Genomic DNA, 18429 nt, shown 5'->3' with positions numbered 1-18429 from the left:
AGGTGGAAATTCCCACTAAAAGGTTCCCAGTAAAAGCAAGGAGTACTGGTATGAGGGAAACAAAACTACATGCTAAATAGTTATCCAAAGAAGAAAAGAGGGTTTCTATGAACTAGCCAGGTGGGAGACAGGTTCAGGACATGGGTAAGCATCACACAACAGTTAAATTCTTAAGTGGCCACTTTTCAATTACAAGCAATCCCTATATTCCTCACACAGAACAGAAACTGTTAAAAAAATCTTTTTTTCTGTTGTTGTTAATAGCTATTGAAATTCCTCCAAGAGAATTTAAGAGGAATGGGCATCCACATTAAATGCTGTCCCATGATCTCAAAGAGGATATAAATCTGAATTAAAACGTTCCTTACACCTTCATTACAAAAAGTCCTTTAAACATTCAAGGAAGATGCTCAGAATCTGATCGCTTCCAATGAACAAAAGAAAAAACACAAGTGTATGTAAGTAATCACACATTTACCAAACTCCATTAGGTACTGTTACTTACTTAACTAAGATTTTTATTCACAACCGACGTAGCATGATTTTTAATTCTGACTAGGTAAGACAAGAAAAGACTGGAAAGAAAATGGGATTTAAAACTTAATTGAGGTGGTTAGGGAAAAAGACATTTTTCATTAGCCCAGGAAATATTTTCCATTATGTCTGACAATCCATCATTTCCCCATATCAAATGTGATCTGTAGCAAATACTGTATTTTCCAAATTAATGTGAACTTTCTCCCTCTGAATGTTATTAGTTTACATTTACATCTCTAGTGTAGCACTTTTGCTGCCCTAGGTTGTGACTATGTCAACCCAAACTGTACCTTTTAGAAATTTTATCCAAAAGTCTGCCTCCTCTAAGAAAATTTTGAGTCATTTCCTAACACACAATATCCTTTGCTTAAAAATATACGCAAACTAATATTAAATTTTAACATGTGAAAAGTCAGTAAAAATAAATAACAAGCACAATTTTTACAGATGATTTTCCAAACTAGGAATAAACTTCTTAGGAATTAAAACGTTATTCTCAAGAGTTTAAATGAATCAATTAAGATTACAAATGATACAAATTACAAGAAAAAAAAAAGCCTACCCAAGAAAATGTGCTTCTTTAAGGAACTTCCTTTCCCTCTTGGACAGTGTAATAACTGTATAATAAAGTGTCACCTCTACCACAAATACAGAATTACACAATATATTTTCTCTAATGGGGGAATGAAGGATACAGGGAACAAATAAAATCACCATCCCAGCCAGTCACAGTGGCTCAAGCCTATAATCCCAGCACTTTGGGAGGCCAAGGCAGGCGGATCACTTGAGGTCAGGAGTTCAAGACCAGCCTGCCCAATATGGTGAAATCCCATCTCTACTAAAAATACAAAAACTAGCCAGGCATGGTGGCATGCGTTTGTGATCCCAGTTACTCAGGAGGCTGAGGCAGAGGTTAGAGTGAGCTGAGATCATGCTACTGCACTCCAGTCTAGGCTACAGAGTGAGACTGTCTCCAAAAATAAAATAAAATAAAGTAAAATAAAATAAATCACCATTCCTTATCCAACCCCAATAAAGGCAAGACCAACTGTTCTTTATAAATGTTTTCCCACTGTTTATATTACGAAAATGACAGGAAGAAAAGATTAATTATAGTACCTCTGGGTGGCAAATCCATATCCCCTGATGTTAGTCCTATCAAGTTGGGCCTTTGTGCATGCACTCTGTGTCTATACATAGGTCTGGAAGTGTTTGTTATGCTTGGGGCTTCAGGATTGTAGCCATCTGTGTCATATGTATCTGGTAATACAAAAACTGTAATTAAAAAACAATTATAAAACTCCACTTGGTAATTTTTTAATATTGATAAGAGAAAAAGTAAACAATATAACATATTAACATATAACATGCTTTATATGTATCAAAAAGAAAATAACTTTATTTTTAAAAGTTATTAAAAAGAAACATTTTGAAAACATTCATAACTGAGGGCTTAACGTTCATTCACCATGCCTACATAATTTTAGTGAGAAAAGTAGTCCTCACAGAGCAATTCTCTCTAGACATTTTAAAATTCTTCACCTAAAACTATACTACATTACGAATATAAAAAGGGCCAAAACTGTACCTGCAGTAAAAAGAGAGGGTGGAGCAGGAGGAGGCTGGTGATGAATGCCAGTTGTTACTACAGTAGGAACAGAACTGGTTGCAGAGTTTGGAGGAGCATCCATGCCAGATGGCTGCAAAGGAGGAAGTGGAGGTGGTGGTCCTGTCAAAACCAAAGAATAAGAAATATCATCTGAAAGCAAACAAATAAAACAAGTTATTGCACATCTGAACATAATCTTCTCATTTATCAAACTATAATATCTACAAACACCAAGCTCTTACAACTAATCAGATATCCTTTTAACACATTCCAAAGCAGGTTTGCCTTAAGCCATGAAGGCCTGCAGGCAGCTGGGTTTTACCAGTGATGTACTTAATTTACAAGGTCACTCCAAACCATAGTAACTGGCTTGGCACAGGCTACAAAATGGAAGTGTATTCCAAATGGAAGTATATTGCTATTAATTTCTATTAGGCAGTTTTGGGATTCCATTAGATACTTTTAATTTAAGAATCTATTAAGTTTTAAAAATAGACTGAGAATGGCTAGATAAATACAGGCAAACAAACAGATTTACTTACCTGTAACAGGTGGGAGACTGGGTGGCAATGGACCTGGAGGTGGCACTGGGGGCCTGAGATTCACAGGTGGGGGTGTCAGAATTGGTGGAGGTGGGGGGAGTCCAGGAGGAGGTGGTCCTTCCACAACAGGAGGCTGTGCTGGGAAAGGCAGCATACCAGGAAGATTCACATCTTCTACAACCACTGGATCACTTCCATGATCGAAAGGACACATGTCTCCTCTCATACAAAAACCCTTTTCTATGGGGAAAGAATAGTTAGAAACAAATGTCAAAAGCACTGGAGATATATATTTTCTCTAAGTCAGCAAAAGTAAAGTATTTAAAAATATGAATATTATTAATATAGGACAAAAGGATAATTAACCATTTCCCAAGAGCTACTTGCTCTTCTCCAGTAATATAAATATTTGTCAAGTAAGAGTATATTTAACATACTGACATAGTTACTACGTTTATCGTCTCCACATCTCATGCTGAAATGTGACAATCTGGCCAGGCATGGTGGCTAACGCCTATTAATCCCAGCACTTTGGGAGGTTGAGGCAGGTGGATTACCTGAGGTCAGGAGTTCGAGACCAGCCTGACCAACATGGTGAAACCCCGTCTCTACTACAAATACAAAAATTAGCTGAACGTGGTGGCAGGCGCCTGCAAGCCCAGCTACTAGGGAGGCTGAGGCAGGAAAATCGCTAGGACCCGGGAGGTGTAGGTTGCAGTAAGCCGAGACTGCGCCACTGTACTCCAGCCTGGAGGACAGGGTGAGACTCCATCTCCCGCAAAAAAGAGAGAGAAATGTGACAAACGATGTTGGTGGTTGGCCTGGTGGGAGGTGTTAGAGTCATGGGAGTAGATCCTTCATGAATAGCTTGGTGATCTTCACAAGGTAACAAGTGAGTTCGCCCTCAATTAATTCAGAGGAACTGGTTGTTTAAAAGGGCATGGCACTTCCCCCACCACCAACCCCACTCTTGCTCCCTTGCTCCCTCTTTGTTGCTCTCCCTTTGCCTTCTACCATGACTGCAAACTTCCTGAGGCCTTCACCAGATGCAGATGCTGGCACTACACTTTTTGTACAGTCTGCAGAACCATGAGCCAAAGAAACCTCTTTCCTTTATAAATTTCCCAGGCTCAGGCATTACTTCAGAGCAATGTTAAACAAACTAACATGTATACATACTAAACACACACACACACACGAAAATAACCTAACAAGCGATATCAGACTTAAATATAATTTTTGTCATATTTTTGTCTTTAGAAATGTCCTTCATTTAAATCTCTAGCTTAAAACTAAAAAGACTGCAATTATGGTTTAATACTACTTACAAATCTTTTACAGTAAATCCTTAAAAGTCTTCAATTCTTTGTTTTTTTTTGAGATGGAGTCTCACTCTGTCACCCAGGCTGGAGTGCAGTGGTGCGATCTTGGCTCACTGCAAGCTCCACCTCCCAGGTTCATGCCATTCTCCTGCCTCAGCCTCCTGAAGAGCTGGAAAAACAGGCTCCCGCCACCACGCCTGGCTAATTTGTTGTATTTTTAGTAGAGACAGGGTTGCCCACCATGTTAGCCAGGATGGTCTCGATCTCCTGACTTCATGATCCGCCTGCCTCAGCCTCCTAAAGTGCTGGGATTACAGGCGTGAGCCACTGCACCCAGCCAAAAGTCTTCAATTCTTTAATAAAATTCTTACAAAGGTGACGTTTATATTTCTAGGTACATTTCTACTTGTAGTCCAATAATCACTCATTCAAAAGAAATGAGTTTTGTCAACAATGTTTCAGTAGCAGATTCCCTCATAATAACTCAGTAGATATTTACTCATTTGGTAAACTCCCAAAATTTATTAAGACTTACTTGCAAATAAATATTATCTTTAAATTGATACTCAAATAATTAGTGGCAACTTATAAATGTTTCAATCATATTGAGGAATTCAAAAAGTGATTAAGACTAATTTCCCCCTTTTCAGAGGTAAGTCTTTGAATAACTGTGTACAACATAAACACAGAACTTAGGCAGCTGGAAATGTTAATTAAATACTTCATGAAACAGCCGAAAGACTTACCATCATAGTCTCTACACCGTTTCTTTGGCATGGGTGGTCTTACGTAAGAGTTATGGTCCACCTGGTCTTCATGAAATTCAGACCAACTTTCGGTAGTGTTGTTACCATGATGAGTAGGAGCAATTACTGTAATAGTGCTGCTCAAAGTAGGTACAGGGTAGTGGCCAGATGAAATACTAGGTACCGAAGAGACTGGAGTATAATTATTTTCTAATGGATCTGTTCTATCCAGGTCATATTTAGGTTTTACCAGATCCCTTTCTGCAACAAAAGATAAATGACATATAAAACTACACTGTATTAAAAAAACAAGTCCCAGATCTAAGAAATAGTGATATTTTTATAAACATAGAAAAAAAAAGTTTTAAATTTTGCATAATAATCCTTTTCTTTTAAAAAATATTTAATTAATACACAATGCTAAAAGGTTATTTCTTTTCAACATAACCCAAGCTACAAAACCAGGTAACGCTGCCATATTTAATGATTTGATGTTTTTCCTTAGAGTTTTGTTTATAGAAAAAAGAAATTTTTTATTTTCTTCATCACAATCTTAGTATGCATAACTGCAGACCACAAAACAAAACATGCAATAGAGTTATTTTTCCTGTGGTGAACATTTTGTAGTCATCCATCTGAAGTTACTACAATGGCTGTTTATTAAGATAAGAACGGATGAGCCAAAAGGAGTTCATATTAAACATGCACAAAGAAACTAACTAGACTATATATATGGTCCTCAAGAAAAAGAAAAGAAATTAAAGAGATTAGTTAAGTGAAGCAACATTCCAAGAAGCCCAGTATACCTAGATCACAGCAGCGGAAAATTTCTAAGAAAAGAGTAACAGAATACAGGGCTTATACAAAGGCCATAAATAGTATTAAGAGTAGTAAAAAAAGTTTGAGAAAAGGTGTTTCACTGAAAAGTGTTTTAGGTGTTTTACTATCTTACTTTCAATAACATGTACTAGAAGAAAAATTATACATGCTGGGAATGACATGCTCTTGCAGAAATATGTATCTGAAATAACACTTTTTAAACTTTTAAAAACAGTTTTGAACTGTGATACATAATAAACTGAACATATTAAATTGTGTAAGTTTTAATCAAAGTATACACCTCTGAAACCAATACCACAACTGAAATGATGTACATACTCATCACTTACAAAAGAATCCTCATGCCCCTTTGTAATCTGTAATCTATCCCTCCTTTACTCCCATCTCAGGCAACGACTGGCTTTGCTCTCTGTCATCACAAATTAGTTAGCATTTTTAAAAACTTTACGCTGGGCACACTGGCTCAGGCCTATAATCCCAGCACTTTGGGAGGCTGAGAAAAGTGAACACCTGAGATCAGGAATTCAAGACCAGTCTGGCTAACATGGTGAAACCCCCAACATGACTCTTACTAAAAATACAAAAATTAGCCGAGCATGGTGGCACTCGCTTGTAATCCCAGCTACTCAGGAGGCTGAGGCTTGATCATCGCTTGAACTCAGGAGGCAGAGGTTGCAGTGAGCTGAAACAGCGCCACTGCACTCCAGCCTGGGCAACACAGCGATACTCTGTCTCAAAAACAAAGACTGAGAAAAAAATATTTGGATATACATACATATTGTTTTCCTGCTTCTTTCACTCAGCATAATTATATTGAGATTCATCCATTTTGTTGAATGTATCAAAAGTTCTTTTCTTTTCATCCATGTTATGGTATGGATATACTACAACATGTTTATACATTCACCTGTTGACGGGCATTTAGGCTGTTTCTACATCTGGCTCTTACAAATGAGTCTGCTATGAACTTTGTGAACAAGTATCTGTGCGGACATAAACTTTCATTTCTTCCAGGTAAACAGTAAGATGTAGAATAGCGGACCCATATGTTAATTTTTACACACTGCCAAAATGTTTTCCAAAGAGTTCCAGCTGATCTACATTCTCACCAACACCAAACAGAATCAGTCTTTATCATTGTGGCTATCCTGTTGAATACGTAGTGGTAACTGTGATTTTAATTGCACAGAATAAAACTTTTAAAGGAATTTTTAAAAAGCATTCTCTTGGACCACAGAATACATCATAATAGAAAAAAACGAAGAAAACGCTGACAAAATGTTAAGCAATTTTTAAAAACACTTAAACATGGAGTTTTTCACAATAAAAAGATAACCAAAATATACATATATATGTACTATTTACCCCTGCTTCGTGTTCTGCTTCTGCTTCTAGTCCTGCTTCTATCTCTGTCCCTTTCACGAAGCCTCTCTTTACTCCAACTTCGACTTCGACTTCTGCTGTAACTGCGACTTCGCCCTCGTCTTCTATTGTACCGGTCTCTGTATGAATCTCTTCGAGGAGGGTTTCGATCATAATCTCTTTTGCGAGAACGATCATCTTTTTTCCTCTCATCACGGCTTCTAAAGAAATATATGGTCACTTTTATACAAATAATTTTTAAGTGACACAGGAAAAAGCTAATTAAATGCAAAAGTTATATTTAATTCTTGTAACATAACTTTTTATCCTACCATCAGACACTTGAAAAAACTGAGCTTAATATTTAGTACTCTAAATCCCTTTTAAATGAAAAACAATCTTTTTAAAGCCTTAACCCTTAATCTTATACACATTGGCCAACTATAAAATTGGGCATCTGTAGATAAAGGCATCTATACACATGACTTACAGTACATATAGAACATACTATCCTGTACATATAGTCACACACTTCCAGACATGTATCGCATGCATTCTATTCTAAGGGTTTTTGAAGCCTGAATGAGAAAAACAATTTAATCACACTAAAGGGAAACAGCAGGCAAAAAAAAAAGAGCCACACATTAAGATTCTACTGGAATCTGAAGTTAGGAATAAAAAGATTAGCAGCTAATATATGTCAAGCACTGTTCTAAACTCACTCCCAAGATCTACAAATCTGACCTAGATTTTCATGATAGAAACGGACCTAGTTATATTTTCCTAGACCAATAAGAGTAGATATTACTTGTCTCTGCATAAAAGATAATCCAAGTCTAAACATTCATATAAAAGGTAACTTATGTCAAAACACTGAATATGGTTCAATGAACCGCTCACCTATTTTCCCTGTATCGGGAGCTTGACTGTGGAGGACTGTGATTCAGCCTTCTAGAAAACTTCTTCTCTCGCTCTTCCTCCTTTGTGATCTGATATACAAAAAAAAGGGTGTACAAGTTTAGTAGTTATGCCACTGTTAAACAGCCTTAGATAGGGCCGGGCGTGGTGGCTCACGCCTGTAATCCCAGCACTTTGGGAGGCTGAGGCGGGTGGATCGCGAGGTCAGGAGTTCGAGGCCAGCCTGGCCAACATGGTGAAATCTCGTCTCTACTGAAAATACAAAGATTAGCTGGGCGCAGTGGCGGGTGCCTGTAATCCCAGTTACTCTGGAGGTTGAGGCAGGAGAATCACTTAAACCCAGCAGGCAGAGGCTGCAGAGAGCTGAGATCGTGCCACTGCACGCTCCAGCCTGGGCGAAGGAGTGAGACTCTGTCTCAGGAAAAAAAAAAAAAAAAAAAGCCTTAGGTAGACACATTACTACTTTAAGACTTTATTAACATTAACATTTAATTAATATTAAAATTAGTTTATATAATGTAGAAGCAAAATCATCATCTCCTAAAAGTATCCAAACAAAGTAAATTCCTCTACTAAGTATCATCATTTAACTGTAATGAAATGATTACACTGGTGAGAAAACATTTTAAGCAAGTATGCTCATTTTAACATAATTAATGGAAATCCAATTTTATTCTTCTTTCAAAAGTCTAACACATATTCGTGTTTTGGTTTCATGGATTTGGTCTGGTACCAAACACATCAAAGAAAATAGGAGAATACATTAGAACTCACCAAGTCATAAATACAGATACACACACATATACACATATATATACACATTTATATATATACTTATATATAAATATAAAAATATAAATATATATTTACATATACTTACATATTTATATATATACATTTATATACATGGGAAAACAATGTATAAGATGAAGGAGTTTTCCAGTTTCTCATAGCAGCATGACAGCTATATATTCCTGTTTCCTACAAGGTGCTTTCATTCACATCATATAGCTACTAGAAAGCAACCCTGGAAAATATTCTCAGTGCTGCCTTCTCCAGACTATATTGTTGAGAACAATGGTCCTCAACAATAGGAGCGATAGGAATCACTATTTTTCTAGACAATTAGAAAAAAAGGACTTAGAGGTTAAACAAATTCAGGAAATGTTGTGCAAGTGGCTTCCATAAATAAGACAGGGCTCAAGATTTTGCGTTACTGAGAACCATAAGATATTCTTATGCAGGTAGTCTACGCACAGGGTACACATGTCCCAGATTATGCCAGCTGTTCCAGCATCCCTTTGGTAAGACCTTCTGTCAAAATGTGCCACTTTAGGCTGGGCTAAGTGACTCACACCTGTAATCCCAGCACTTTTAAAGGCCGAGGTGGGTGGATCACTTGAGGTCAGCAGTTTAAGACCAGCCTGGCCAACACGCTGAAATCCCACCTCTACTAAAAATACAAAAATTAGCTGGGCATGGTGGCAAGTACCTGTAATCCCAGGAAGGGATTACAGGAGGGATACTCGGGAGGCTGAGGGAGGAGAACTGCTTGAACCCAGGAAGCAAGAGGTTGCAGTGAGCTGCTATGGGGCCACGACACTCCAGCCTGGGCAACAGAGTAAGACTCCGTCTCAAAAAAAAAAAAAAAGTGTGCCACTTTAGATGAGAAATCAGCTGGAAATCCTATTAACAGACCAAACTAGGAGAAATAATCTTTAAAGCATTCTTTCAACAGTTTGCCTTTTTAAACTCAAGTACTTTTGTACTCTTTCCACCTATTCCAGCTCTCCTCCCAGACCAGACAAAAAACTGGGTACTAATACAACCCTTCTGATACACTCTTTCCCTTCTATTTACTCAATGCACTTTTGCAAGTAATCTAACAGATCACCATATTCCACAGTACATGCCCATCTTAGTATAGCCACAGCATTTTAAACGTAGATTGTCGTCTGGCACTTTGACAATTCTGAAAGATCAGGGATAAGTATCTCCCACAATTGATTGAAAAAACAGTAAGTATTACATCAATAGATAGTAAGACTAAAGCTTTGCTACTACTCGATTTGGGGGAAGACTACTTCTCAAACCAAGGGACTGTGATCTACTCAAGATTTTTTGAGAATTAAAACATATATATATATATATATATTTTAGATGGAGTTTCGCTCTTGTCACACAAGCTGGGGTATAATGGCGTGGTCTCAGTTCACTACAACACTACAACCTCTGCCTCCCAGGTTCAAGCTATTCTCCTGTCTCAGCTTCCTGAGTAACTGGGATTACAGGCGACTGCCACCACGCCCGGCTAATTTTTGTATCTTTAGTAGCGACGGGGTTTCACCATGTTGGCCAAGCTGGTCTTGAACTCCTGACCTAAGGTGATCCACCCGCCTCAGCCTCCCAAAGTGCTGGGATTACAGGCGTGAGCCACCACGCCTGGCCAAAGTATAATTTTTAACAGCAAAAATCTGAAACCAACCCAAAGTTCCACCAATAGACAAAACTTGAATAAACCATTGCATATCTCTATGTGGCATAAGCAATTGCCAATACAATATCCACCGTCCCTTTCTTCCTAACAGAACCCCTATACTGTTAGGTATGAAATATGTTCAGTTATAAATTACATTTCTGGTCTTCCCAGGCAGATAAAACTGATTGGGATGTTACATGTGGGTATGTGTATACGAAAATATACAAATATACATGTGTGTAAATATATTCAGATAGAGATAAAAATATATTTGAAATTACATATTATATTTTATTGCATAATAAAATGCATTATTTATATATAATTTGGAAAAAGCATAAAAGGAGAAAAAGAAACAAAGGTCACAACAGCAACATCTCCTACAATCTCAAAAATGACAGCAGCTACCATTGACTGGGAACCTACCATGTGCCATGTGTGAGAAGTAAGTAAAATAATGTATGTAAAGCACTTGATTGGTGCTTTACATACATTATTTTACTTAATCCTCACAAGAATCTTTAGTATTTCCATTTTGCAGCTGAGTAAAATGAGGCTCAGAAAAGTAAAGTTTTCAAGGTCACAAACCAGTGATTTGTAGAACCAAAATTTTAACCAAGATTTGTGTGACCTAAAGCTAGGGCTAAATGCAGAAACATAATGGCTTAACTGCAAACAATTATTTTCACTAAAATTATAGGTTCTTTTTGTTTTTAAGACAGGGTCTTGCTCAGTTGCCCAGGCTGCAGTGTAGTGCTTCAATCTGCACCCTCAGGCTGTGGGGCTCAAGCAGTTCTCCCACCTCAGCCCCTCAAGTAGTTGAGACTACAGGCATGCACCACCCCATCACACCTGGCTAATTTTAAATTTTTTTTCAGAGAGATGAGGTCTCACTATATTACCCAGACTGGTCTCAAACTCCTGGGCTCGAGCGATCCTTCTGCCTCAGCCTCCCAGAGTGCTGGTATTACAGGCATGAGCCACCACGCTCACCCTGGCCAAATTAAAATCTTTTAACATCAAATTGAAAAGATATAAATTATTATATGACTATTAGAGTGAAGAAAGGAGGTTATAAAATACACACAAAAATTTCAGGACCTCTTGAAGTATGAAGTCAGTTCCACTGTCCTGTGAAGGTCCTTGTGTTTTACTACCTTAAAAACAGTCCCCTACTAAAATGCACGTAGGACAAAAGCAAACAGACCAACTGTCCACCTAATTATTTTCATAGAACAGATGATAAGACTCTATTTCTGTAAGATATTGTGCAGAGTAAAAGCGGGCCTGACAATACTATCCTTAGAAAGCCAGCATGCTTGTAAGGCTGGCCTTTGGCTGGCTCCTGGGCACTTTGATTTCTTGAGCATTCCCATTACTCCCTGATAAGGAACGGTTCACTATGCCTGAACTGTTTATGAAACAACATGGTCTACACTGAACATCTGCTTTCCTCCCAGGAGTCTGGAATTTTGGTACATACTAGGTAGGTGGTGCCTATGTGACCAGTTCCAAGTAAGAATGCTGGGCAGAGTATCTAAGGAGCTTGCCTAATCCCCATGTGTTGTTACAGTTCACTGCTAGGGGAATTAAGCACATCCTGTGGAACTCTGAGGACTTTAGAAGCTTGCGTTTGTTTTCCACTGGACTTGGCCTCATACACCTTTTCCATTTGCCGACTTTGCTTTGAATCCTTTTGCTGAAATAAGCCAGGGCCATGGGCATAATTACATGCAAAGTCCTATGAGTCCTCCTAGAGAAATCATTTAAACTGGGAGTGGTCCTGAGGACTCCCAACAAAAAGATATAGAAGACAAAAACTCAGTTTAGTTATTCCTCTTATGTGTTTAAATAACCTGTAAGGTATAACACAAATCGTTACCTCTTCTTTCTTTATATCTTTTTCTTGGTGCGGGAAAAATTCTACCTTCAGGCTTCCTGATGATGGCTGCTCTGGAGGAGGTAGGTAACTCTTTGTATTCACAGCATCAAAAAGTTTTTCCACAAATATCTGTGTCTCTAAAAGTAAAACCAAACACCATAGATTAAAAGACATTTGTTAAGATTAATTCTCCGCTTCCACATCTCTTATCTCTAATATGATGAAATATACCTTGACTTTTATAAATTAGAAAATATACTAGTACTGGCCGGGCATGGTGGCTCACGTCTGTAATCCCAGCACTTTGGGAGGCCAAGGTGGGCGGATTGCCTGAGGTCAGGAGTTCAAGACCAGCCTGGACAACATGGTGAAACCCCGTCTCTACAAAAACATAAAAATTAGCCAGGCATGACGGCAGGTGCCTGTAATTCCAGATACTAGGGAGGCTGGGGCAGGACAATCACTTGAACCCAGGAGGCGGACACTACAGTGAGCCGAGATTGCGCCATTGCACTCAAGATCACGCCACTGCACTCCAGCCTGGGTGACAGAGCAAGACTCCATCTCAAAAAAAAAAAAAAAAAAGGGAAGAAAATATACTAATATCAACAGCTTCCCAACCAGTGTGCAATGGCACAAGTCCTGAGGCAATACTGATTCATGCTATTTTCAAGATGGCAGGGGCTGGAATGGCCACAGCCTCTGGGTCAGTCACTTCCAGCCATGACTAAGTCTTCTCCATGTAGCCTACTCAGTGTGGCAAACACAAACACTATCATTATCTAGATGTGGCAAGGTGCAAAAAGCTGAAAAGCAATGTGCTAGGTAAGATTCAAAGCAGTTTCCTAAGCAGTATTAGCTTTAAATAAATAAGCAGTCATTTTCTTAATCTTTTAATCTACATAAGAAAAAATATCAACATGCTTTACGAATAAGCACGTGGACATTACTGAGAGGTGGCATCCATTTTAAATAAGTTATGGATATACTCAGTACTAATATTGTTTATTTAACTTTGTTAAAATTAGGGCTTCTTACTAAGTTCCTTTAATATTCTGTGGATAAACTTATTTTAAATAACTTTATTTTTTTTGAGATGAGTCTCACTCTGTCACCCAGGTTGGAGTGCAATGACGCGATCTTGGCTCACTGCAACCTCCGTCTCCCAGGTTCAAGCAATTCTCCTGCCTCAGCCTCCCAAGTAGCCGGGACTACAGGCATCCACCATCATGCCCAGCTAATTTTTATATTTTTTGTAGAGATAGGGTTTCACCATGTTGGCCAGGCTGGTCTTGAACTCCTGACCTCAGGTGATCCACCCACCTCAGCCTCTCAAAGTTCTGGGATTACAGGCGTGAGCCACTGTGCCAAGGCTTAAATAACTTTTTAAAATATAGTAGTATTTTCAAACCAAAGATCTTACCTTTCTGAAGAAATACATCCAGCTGATCAATACATAATGCCTTTAACTCTTTTTCACTTTTGTCTTTCTTTACCAAAGCCAGAACATATTTTGCTAGGGCAGATGGATCTGCATCACAGCTAAAGAAAAAAACCAACGTTGAAGAAAATTTAGCCAACTGCACATTCTACAAATTCCAGTTACAAACTGAATTAGTGAGAATAACAGTTAAGTGAGTTAATACATGTAAAAAGCACCTGGGTCACAGAGGACCTTGAAGAAATTTAAGTTCTCTTTATACTAACACTTCTTAATGCTACGTGTAGCCATTTTATTTCTTAAAAACATACCCATCAGTATATTAGTTTAAACAGCAAAAAAAGAAAGTCTAGAAATGGATCCAAACGTACTAGGAATTCAGATTTTATAAAAGTGGCATCCAAACCAACAAAGAAGAGATAAATTATGCAATAAACGTATTGAGGCCAGGCCCAGTGACTCAATCCTGTAATGACAGCACCTTGGGAGACTGAGGCGGGCAGATTGCTTGAGCCCAGGAGTTCAAGACCAGTCTGGGCAAAATGGCAAAACCCAGTCTCTACCAAAAGAAAAAAAAAAAAAGAAAAACAAATTAGGTATGATAGTGTGTGCCTATAGTCCCAGCTACTCGGGAAGCTGAGGGGGAAGAATCATCTGAGCCCAGAAGTTCAAGGCTGCAGCGCTCTGTGATCGCATCACTGCATTCCAGTCTGGGTGACAAAGTAAGACCCTGTCTTAAAAAAAGAAAAGAAAATGTATTGAGACAACTTGGCAGTTATCTTTACAAAATAAAGTTGGAAACATGTTAGAGGAAAACACAGTTTATTTAACCCTGGAGTAAGAAAGACATAACATCCATGTATCAAAAAAGTAATGTGATTATTAAAAAGAAAAAAAAAAAAACTCAGAATGAAGAGTCAACAAATGAAAAACAAGCTCAGTTTATCTCATCACAAACAGGCTAATTCCCCTAACCCACAGTGTTTTTACCAAGACCAACATTATAAGAGAAAAAAAGACAAAGGATATGAATAGATGCTAAACCATAAAATAAATAAAAATGATTCCTAAATGAGTAAAAATTCAACCTCACCCATAAGAGAAATACAAATTTAAGTTACACTGAAACATTTTTCAGTTATCAGGTTGGCAAAATCCAATAAATATGAAAATGTATACTGGTGGCAAGACTAATGAAAAAGCAATTTTAAACATGAGCTGGTGTGAGTGAACTGGTAGATGATAGAGTATTCTGGTAGTATCAAAGTCATAAATTCAAGTTACATCTATGAATTCTACAGATATACTCACGTGTTCAAAATAACATGCGTACAAGTTACTTATTGTCATACTGACTGTAAAATCAAAAATGTGCACATGTCCATTTAGAGAGGACTGGAAAAATAAACTGTATTAAAATCCACACAAAAGAATGACATGTAGCAAAAGGATACAAGAAACAGGTAATGAAGTTTTCAACCCTTAAGGAAATCTTCATATCAATTTATTAAATTCAAAATGCAAGACAGAGAAAAGGTTTGTATAGTATGTACCACTTGTGTTGGGGGAGAAGGGAGAAATCTGGCTTATATATATGTGGAAGGATAAATAAACTACGGTTATTTGGGCAGGATGATAGTACGAACTGTAAGTAAAGGAAGGACAGGGTCAGAAGGGAAAGTTTTTAAAAAATAATAATAATAATTCTATGTATTCATAGAGTACAATGTGATATTTTGATACCTGTATGCAAGGTGTAATGAATAAATCAGAGTAATTAGCATATCTATAACCTAAAACATTTACTTCTTTGTGTTGGGAACATTCAAAATCTTCTCTTCTAGCTATCTGAAAATATATAATAAATTAACTATAGTTACCCTACAGCGTTAAACAACACTAGAACTTACTCCTCCAATCCAGCTGTAATTTTGTATCTGTTAACCAACTTCTCCCTGTCTCCCTACCACCCTTCCCAGCATTTGGTAACCACTATTCTACTTTCTACTTATATGAGATCAACTTATTTAGCTTCCATATATGAGTGGTAACATACAGCATTAATCTTTCTGTGCCTGGTTTATTTCAATTAACAACATCAGAATGGAAAATGATGTCTGAACTATTTTCATCCAATTCAAAAAAATGATATAATTGTTTATAACTAAGCTAAAATTATTATGTAGGTTTTACAAGTTAGAGTAACTAACAATAAAATAATAGCAGTAGTTAATTACTAACACTTACTCAAGACCTAGTTTGTGCCATGAACTGCATTTCTAATTTTACATACTATATTGGGCTCTCACTTTACTGACAAAGAAACTGAGGTTCAGAGAAAAGCTAAGTAGACTGCCCAAGACTATATAGCAAGGAAATGAATCAAGATTTAAAACTAAATCTCGTACTCCAAAGTCCACATTCTTAACCACCACACTAGACTGCCTCTTACGAGGTGCCAGAAACCTGACTTCCAATTTACTTTTTAAACACTTAGAGTTACAGTCACTCCCTATTCACCTGATTACTCCTTTTAAAAGTCATCCACAGCCAAGCGCAGTGGTTCACACCTATAATCCCAGCACACTGGGAGGCTGAGGTGGACAAAGCACGAGGTCAGGAGTTTGAGACCAGCCTGCCCAACATGGCGAAACCCTGTCTCTACTAAAAATACACAAAATTAGCCAGGCGTGGTGGCGGGCGCCTATAATCCCAGCTACTCGGGAGGCTGAGGATGGAGAATTGCTTGCACATGGGAGGTGGAGGTTGCAGTGAGCGGAGATCGCGCCACTGCACTCCAGCCTAGGCGACAATAGCAAAACTCCATCTCAAAAAAATTCATCCACAATGCTTCCACCTCCCTGTATCCTTAGTTGCTGCCATGACACAGTCCATGCTCACCTCTTCCTGTACTCTCTCCCCTTCTTAGCTTAATTTTCAAAGACCATTATTTCAAGCAGTCTCTAAACAATGCCTCAACCACATATGACTCATGGTCCTCTTACCATCCTTTCATCTATCCAGCTGGGTAAAATGCCAACAGAGAATCAACCCCTCAACTTAGATTTAATTTCATAGCTTGGCAGCATAAAAACAATGGCTTAATTTCACACCCATAACATAAGTGAGGGTCAGTAAATAATATCTTCCAAGGATACTGACGATACAAAAAGGTTTAACAGTAATAGCTTTAAAAGGATATAATAAAGATATTAGGAAATCACAGTAGGAAGATGACTACAAATGAGCACAGGGAAAGGATAACTTAATAGTTCATTTGAAGAAAAAGAGATACATACAATGATATATTTGACATGACATCCTTCAATCTCTTTATCTGTTAGCAATTTTAACTAATAATAAATACAAAATAGAGATTCTACATGTTCTACCTAAAGTTGAAAAGCAGAATGTTAATAAAATAACTGATACACATCCAAGTAAAGCTAGCAAATACTGCAAGACATATAGAAAACATCTCAATTCCTATATGTTTCTGGCATATAATAGTTCTATAAGAGTAAACAGTAACATATGTCACTGAATCAAAAAGTACATCTTAAAGAGTGGATAGCTTTGCTTGCACAGAATTTGTACAGAGAAACTTGACTATAAGTCAATCAACAGACGGATTTTACTTATTATAAAGACCACAAAGGCAACTGATAAAGTGTCAGAGATAAGAGCTACTTTCTTAATGAACTAGTAGTTTATTGTATATGCTATAAGACTCACTTGATCAACATCACTGTGGTTGTTTTACAGTATCCTCAAATTCTTCATTCCTCCCTTCAGAAAGGTAAAGCCTAATTTCCTACCCCATGAACATAGACTCAATTTAGTGACTTGTTTTTTAACAAATAGAAGTGACGGTGTGTTTGACTTCTAAGACTAGGTCTTAAAAGTTACTGTGACATCTTCTTCGTGCAGGCTTTCTTTCTTTCTGTCTCTCTCTCTCTCTCTCGTTCTACAGAAGTCACCTGCTATGCCCCAAGGAAGGACACTAAAGCAGCCTTAGGGAGAACACCATGTGGCTAATAAATGTGGCCTTCAGTCAATGGCTAGCAAAGAACTGAGGCCTCTTAACCAACAGCCACATGTGAGTGAGCTTGGAAGTAGATTCTACTGTCCCAGCACAACCTTAAGACTACACGTGTGCCCAGCAGCTTGACTACAATCTCATAAGGGACACTGAGTCAGAAATATCCAGTTAACTTGCTCCCAAATTCCTGACCCACAGAAACCGTAAGATAATAAATGTATGCCGTGTCACCAAGTTTCAGGGTAATTTGTCACTCAGGATTCACAGATCAACTTTTCTCATAAAGCTATTTCCATTTATTTACAAAGATTTGAAATGAGTTATGATCTATGCAACAAGAAAAAAAATCCACTTCGATGGTACAAGAGGTTTTTTAAATACTTTCACTTTTTCTTTCAAAAATTTACTTCGATATACTTATTACAACATTTTTAAATAAGGAGATTTAAGACTTTCACTTTTTCTTTCAAAAATTTACTTCCATATACTTATTTCAACATTTTTAAATACAATGATTTATGATACACTAAATTTTTGTTTTATCATAATCAGCATGGGAATACTCAGATCCATGATGAAATAAGGATGAAGAATTGGAATAATAACCTTTTGATGTATCTCGAGATATACTTACATCTGGCCATCTGGTAATACTGTATGAGACCATGAAACAGATATCCTGAATAAGCACAATCAACCAGACATCAAC

At 37.6% G+C, this 18429-nt stretch overlaps 1 protein-coding gene across 23 annotated transcripts in view; it reads right to left on the bottom strand.

Annotated features, from left to right (window-relative positions):
• Window positions 1–18429, bottom strand: part of LOC105481703 (RNA binding motif protein 26) — a 93866-nt gene that overhangs the window by 51472 nt on the left and 23965 nt on the right. For 13 of the 23 annotated variants that reach the window (XM_071081162.1, XM_071081159.1, XM_071081163.1 and 10 more), the window contains 8 exons: window positions 13661–13779; window positions 12238–12374; window positions 7859–7947; window positions 6962–7179; window positions 4757–5017; window positions 2689–2928; window positions 2126–2296; window positions 1657–1812 (listed from right to left, as the gene is read on the bottom strand). In XM_071081162.1, coding sequence (XP_070937263.1) covers window positions 1657–1812; window positions 2126–2296; window positions 2689–2928; window positions 4757–5017; window positions 6962–7179; window positions 7859–7947; window positions 12238–12374; window positions 13661–13779 — 1391 coding nt within the window. The remainder of the gene's footprint in view (window positions 1–1656; window positions 1813–2125; window positions 2297–2688; window positions 2929–4756; window positions 5018–6961; window positions 7180–7858; window positions 7948–12237; window positions 12375–13660; window positions 13780–18429) is intronic. The other 10 variants (XM_071081169.1, XM_071081172.1, XM_024792838.2 and 7 more) reach the window with 3 other exon arrangements.

This window comes from Macaca nemestrina, chromosome 16 (genome assembly GCF_043159975.1).
Source record: "Macaca nemestrina isolate mMacNem1 chromosome 16, mMacNem.hap1, whole genome shotgun sequence".
NCBI classification, from domain to species: domain Eukaryota; kingdom Metazoa; phylum Chordata; class Mammalia; order Primates; family Cercopithecidae; genus Macaca; species Macaca nemestrina.
Note: the sequence above shows the minus strand (reverse complement) of the source record. Positions and strands in the feature narration are given on the sequence as shown.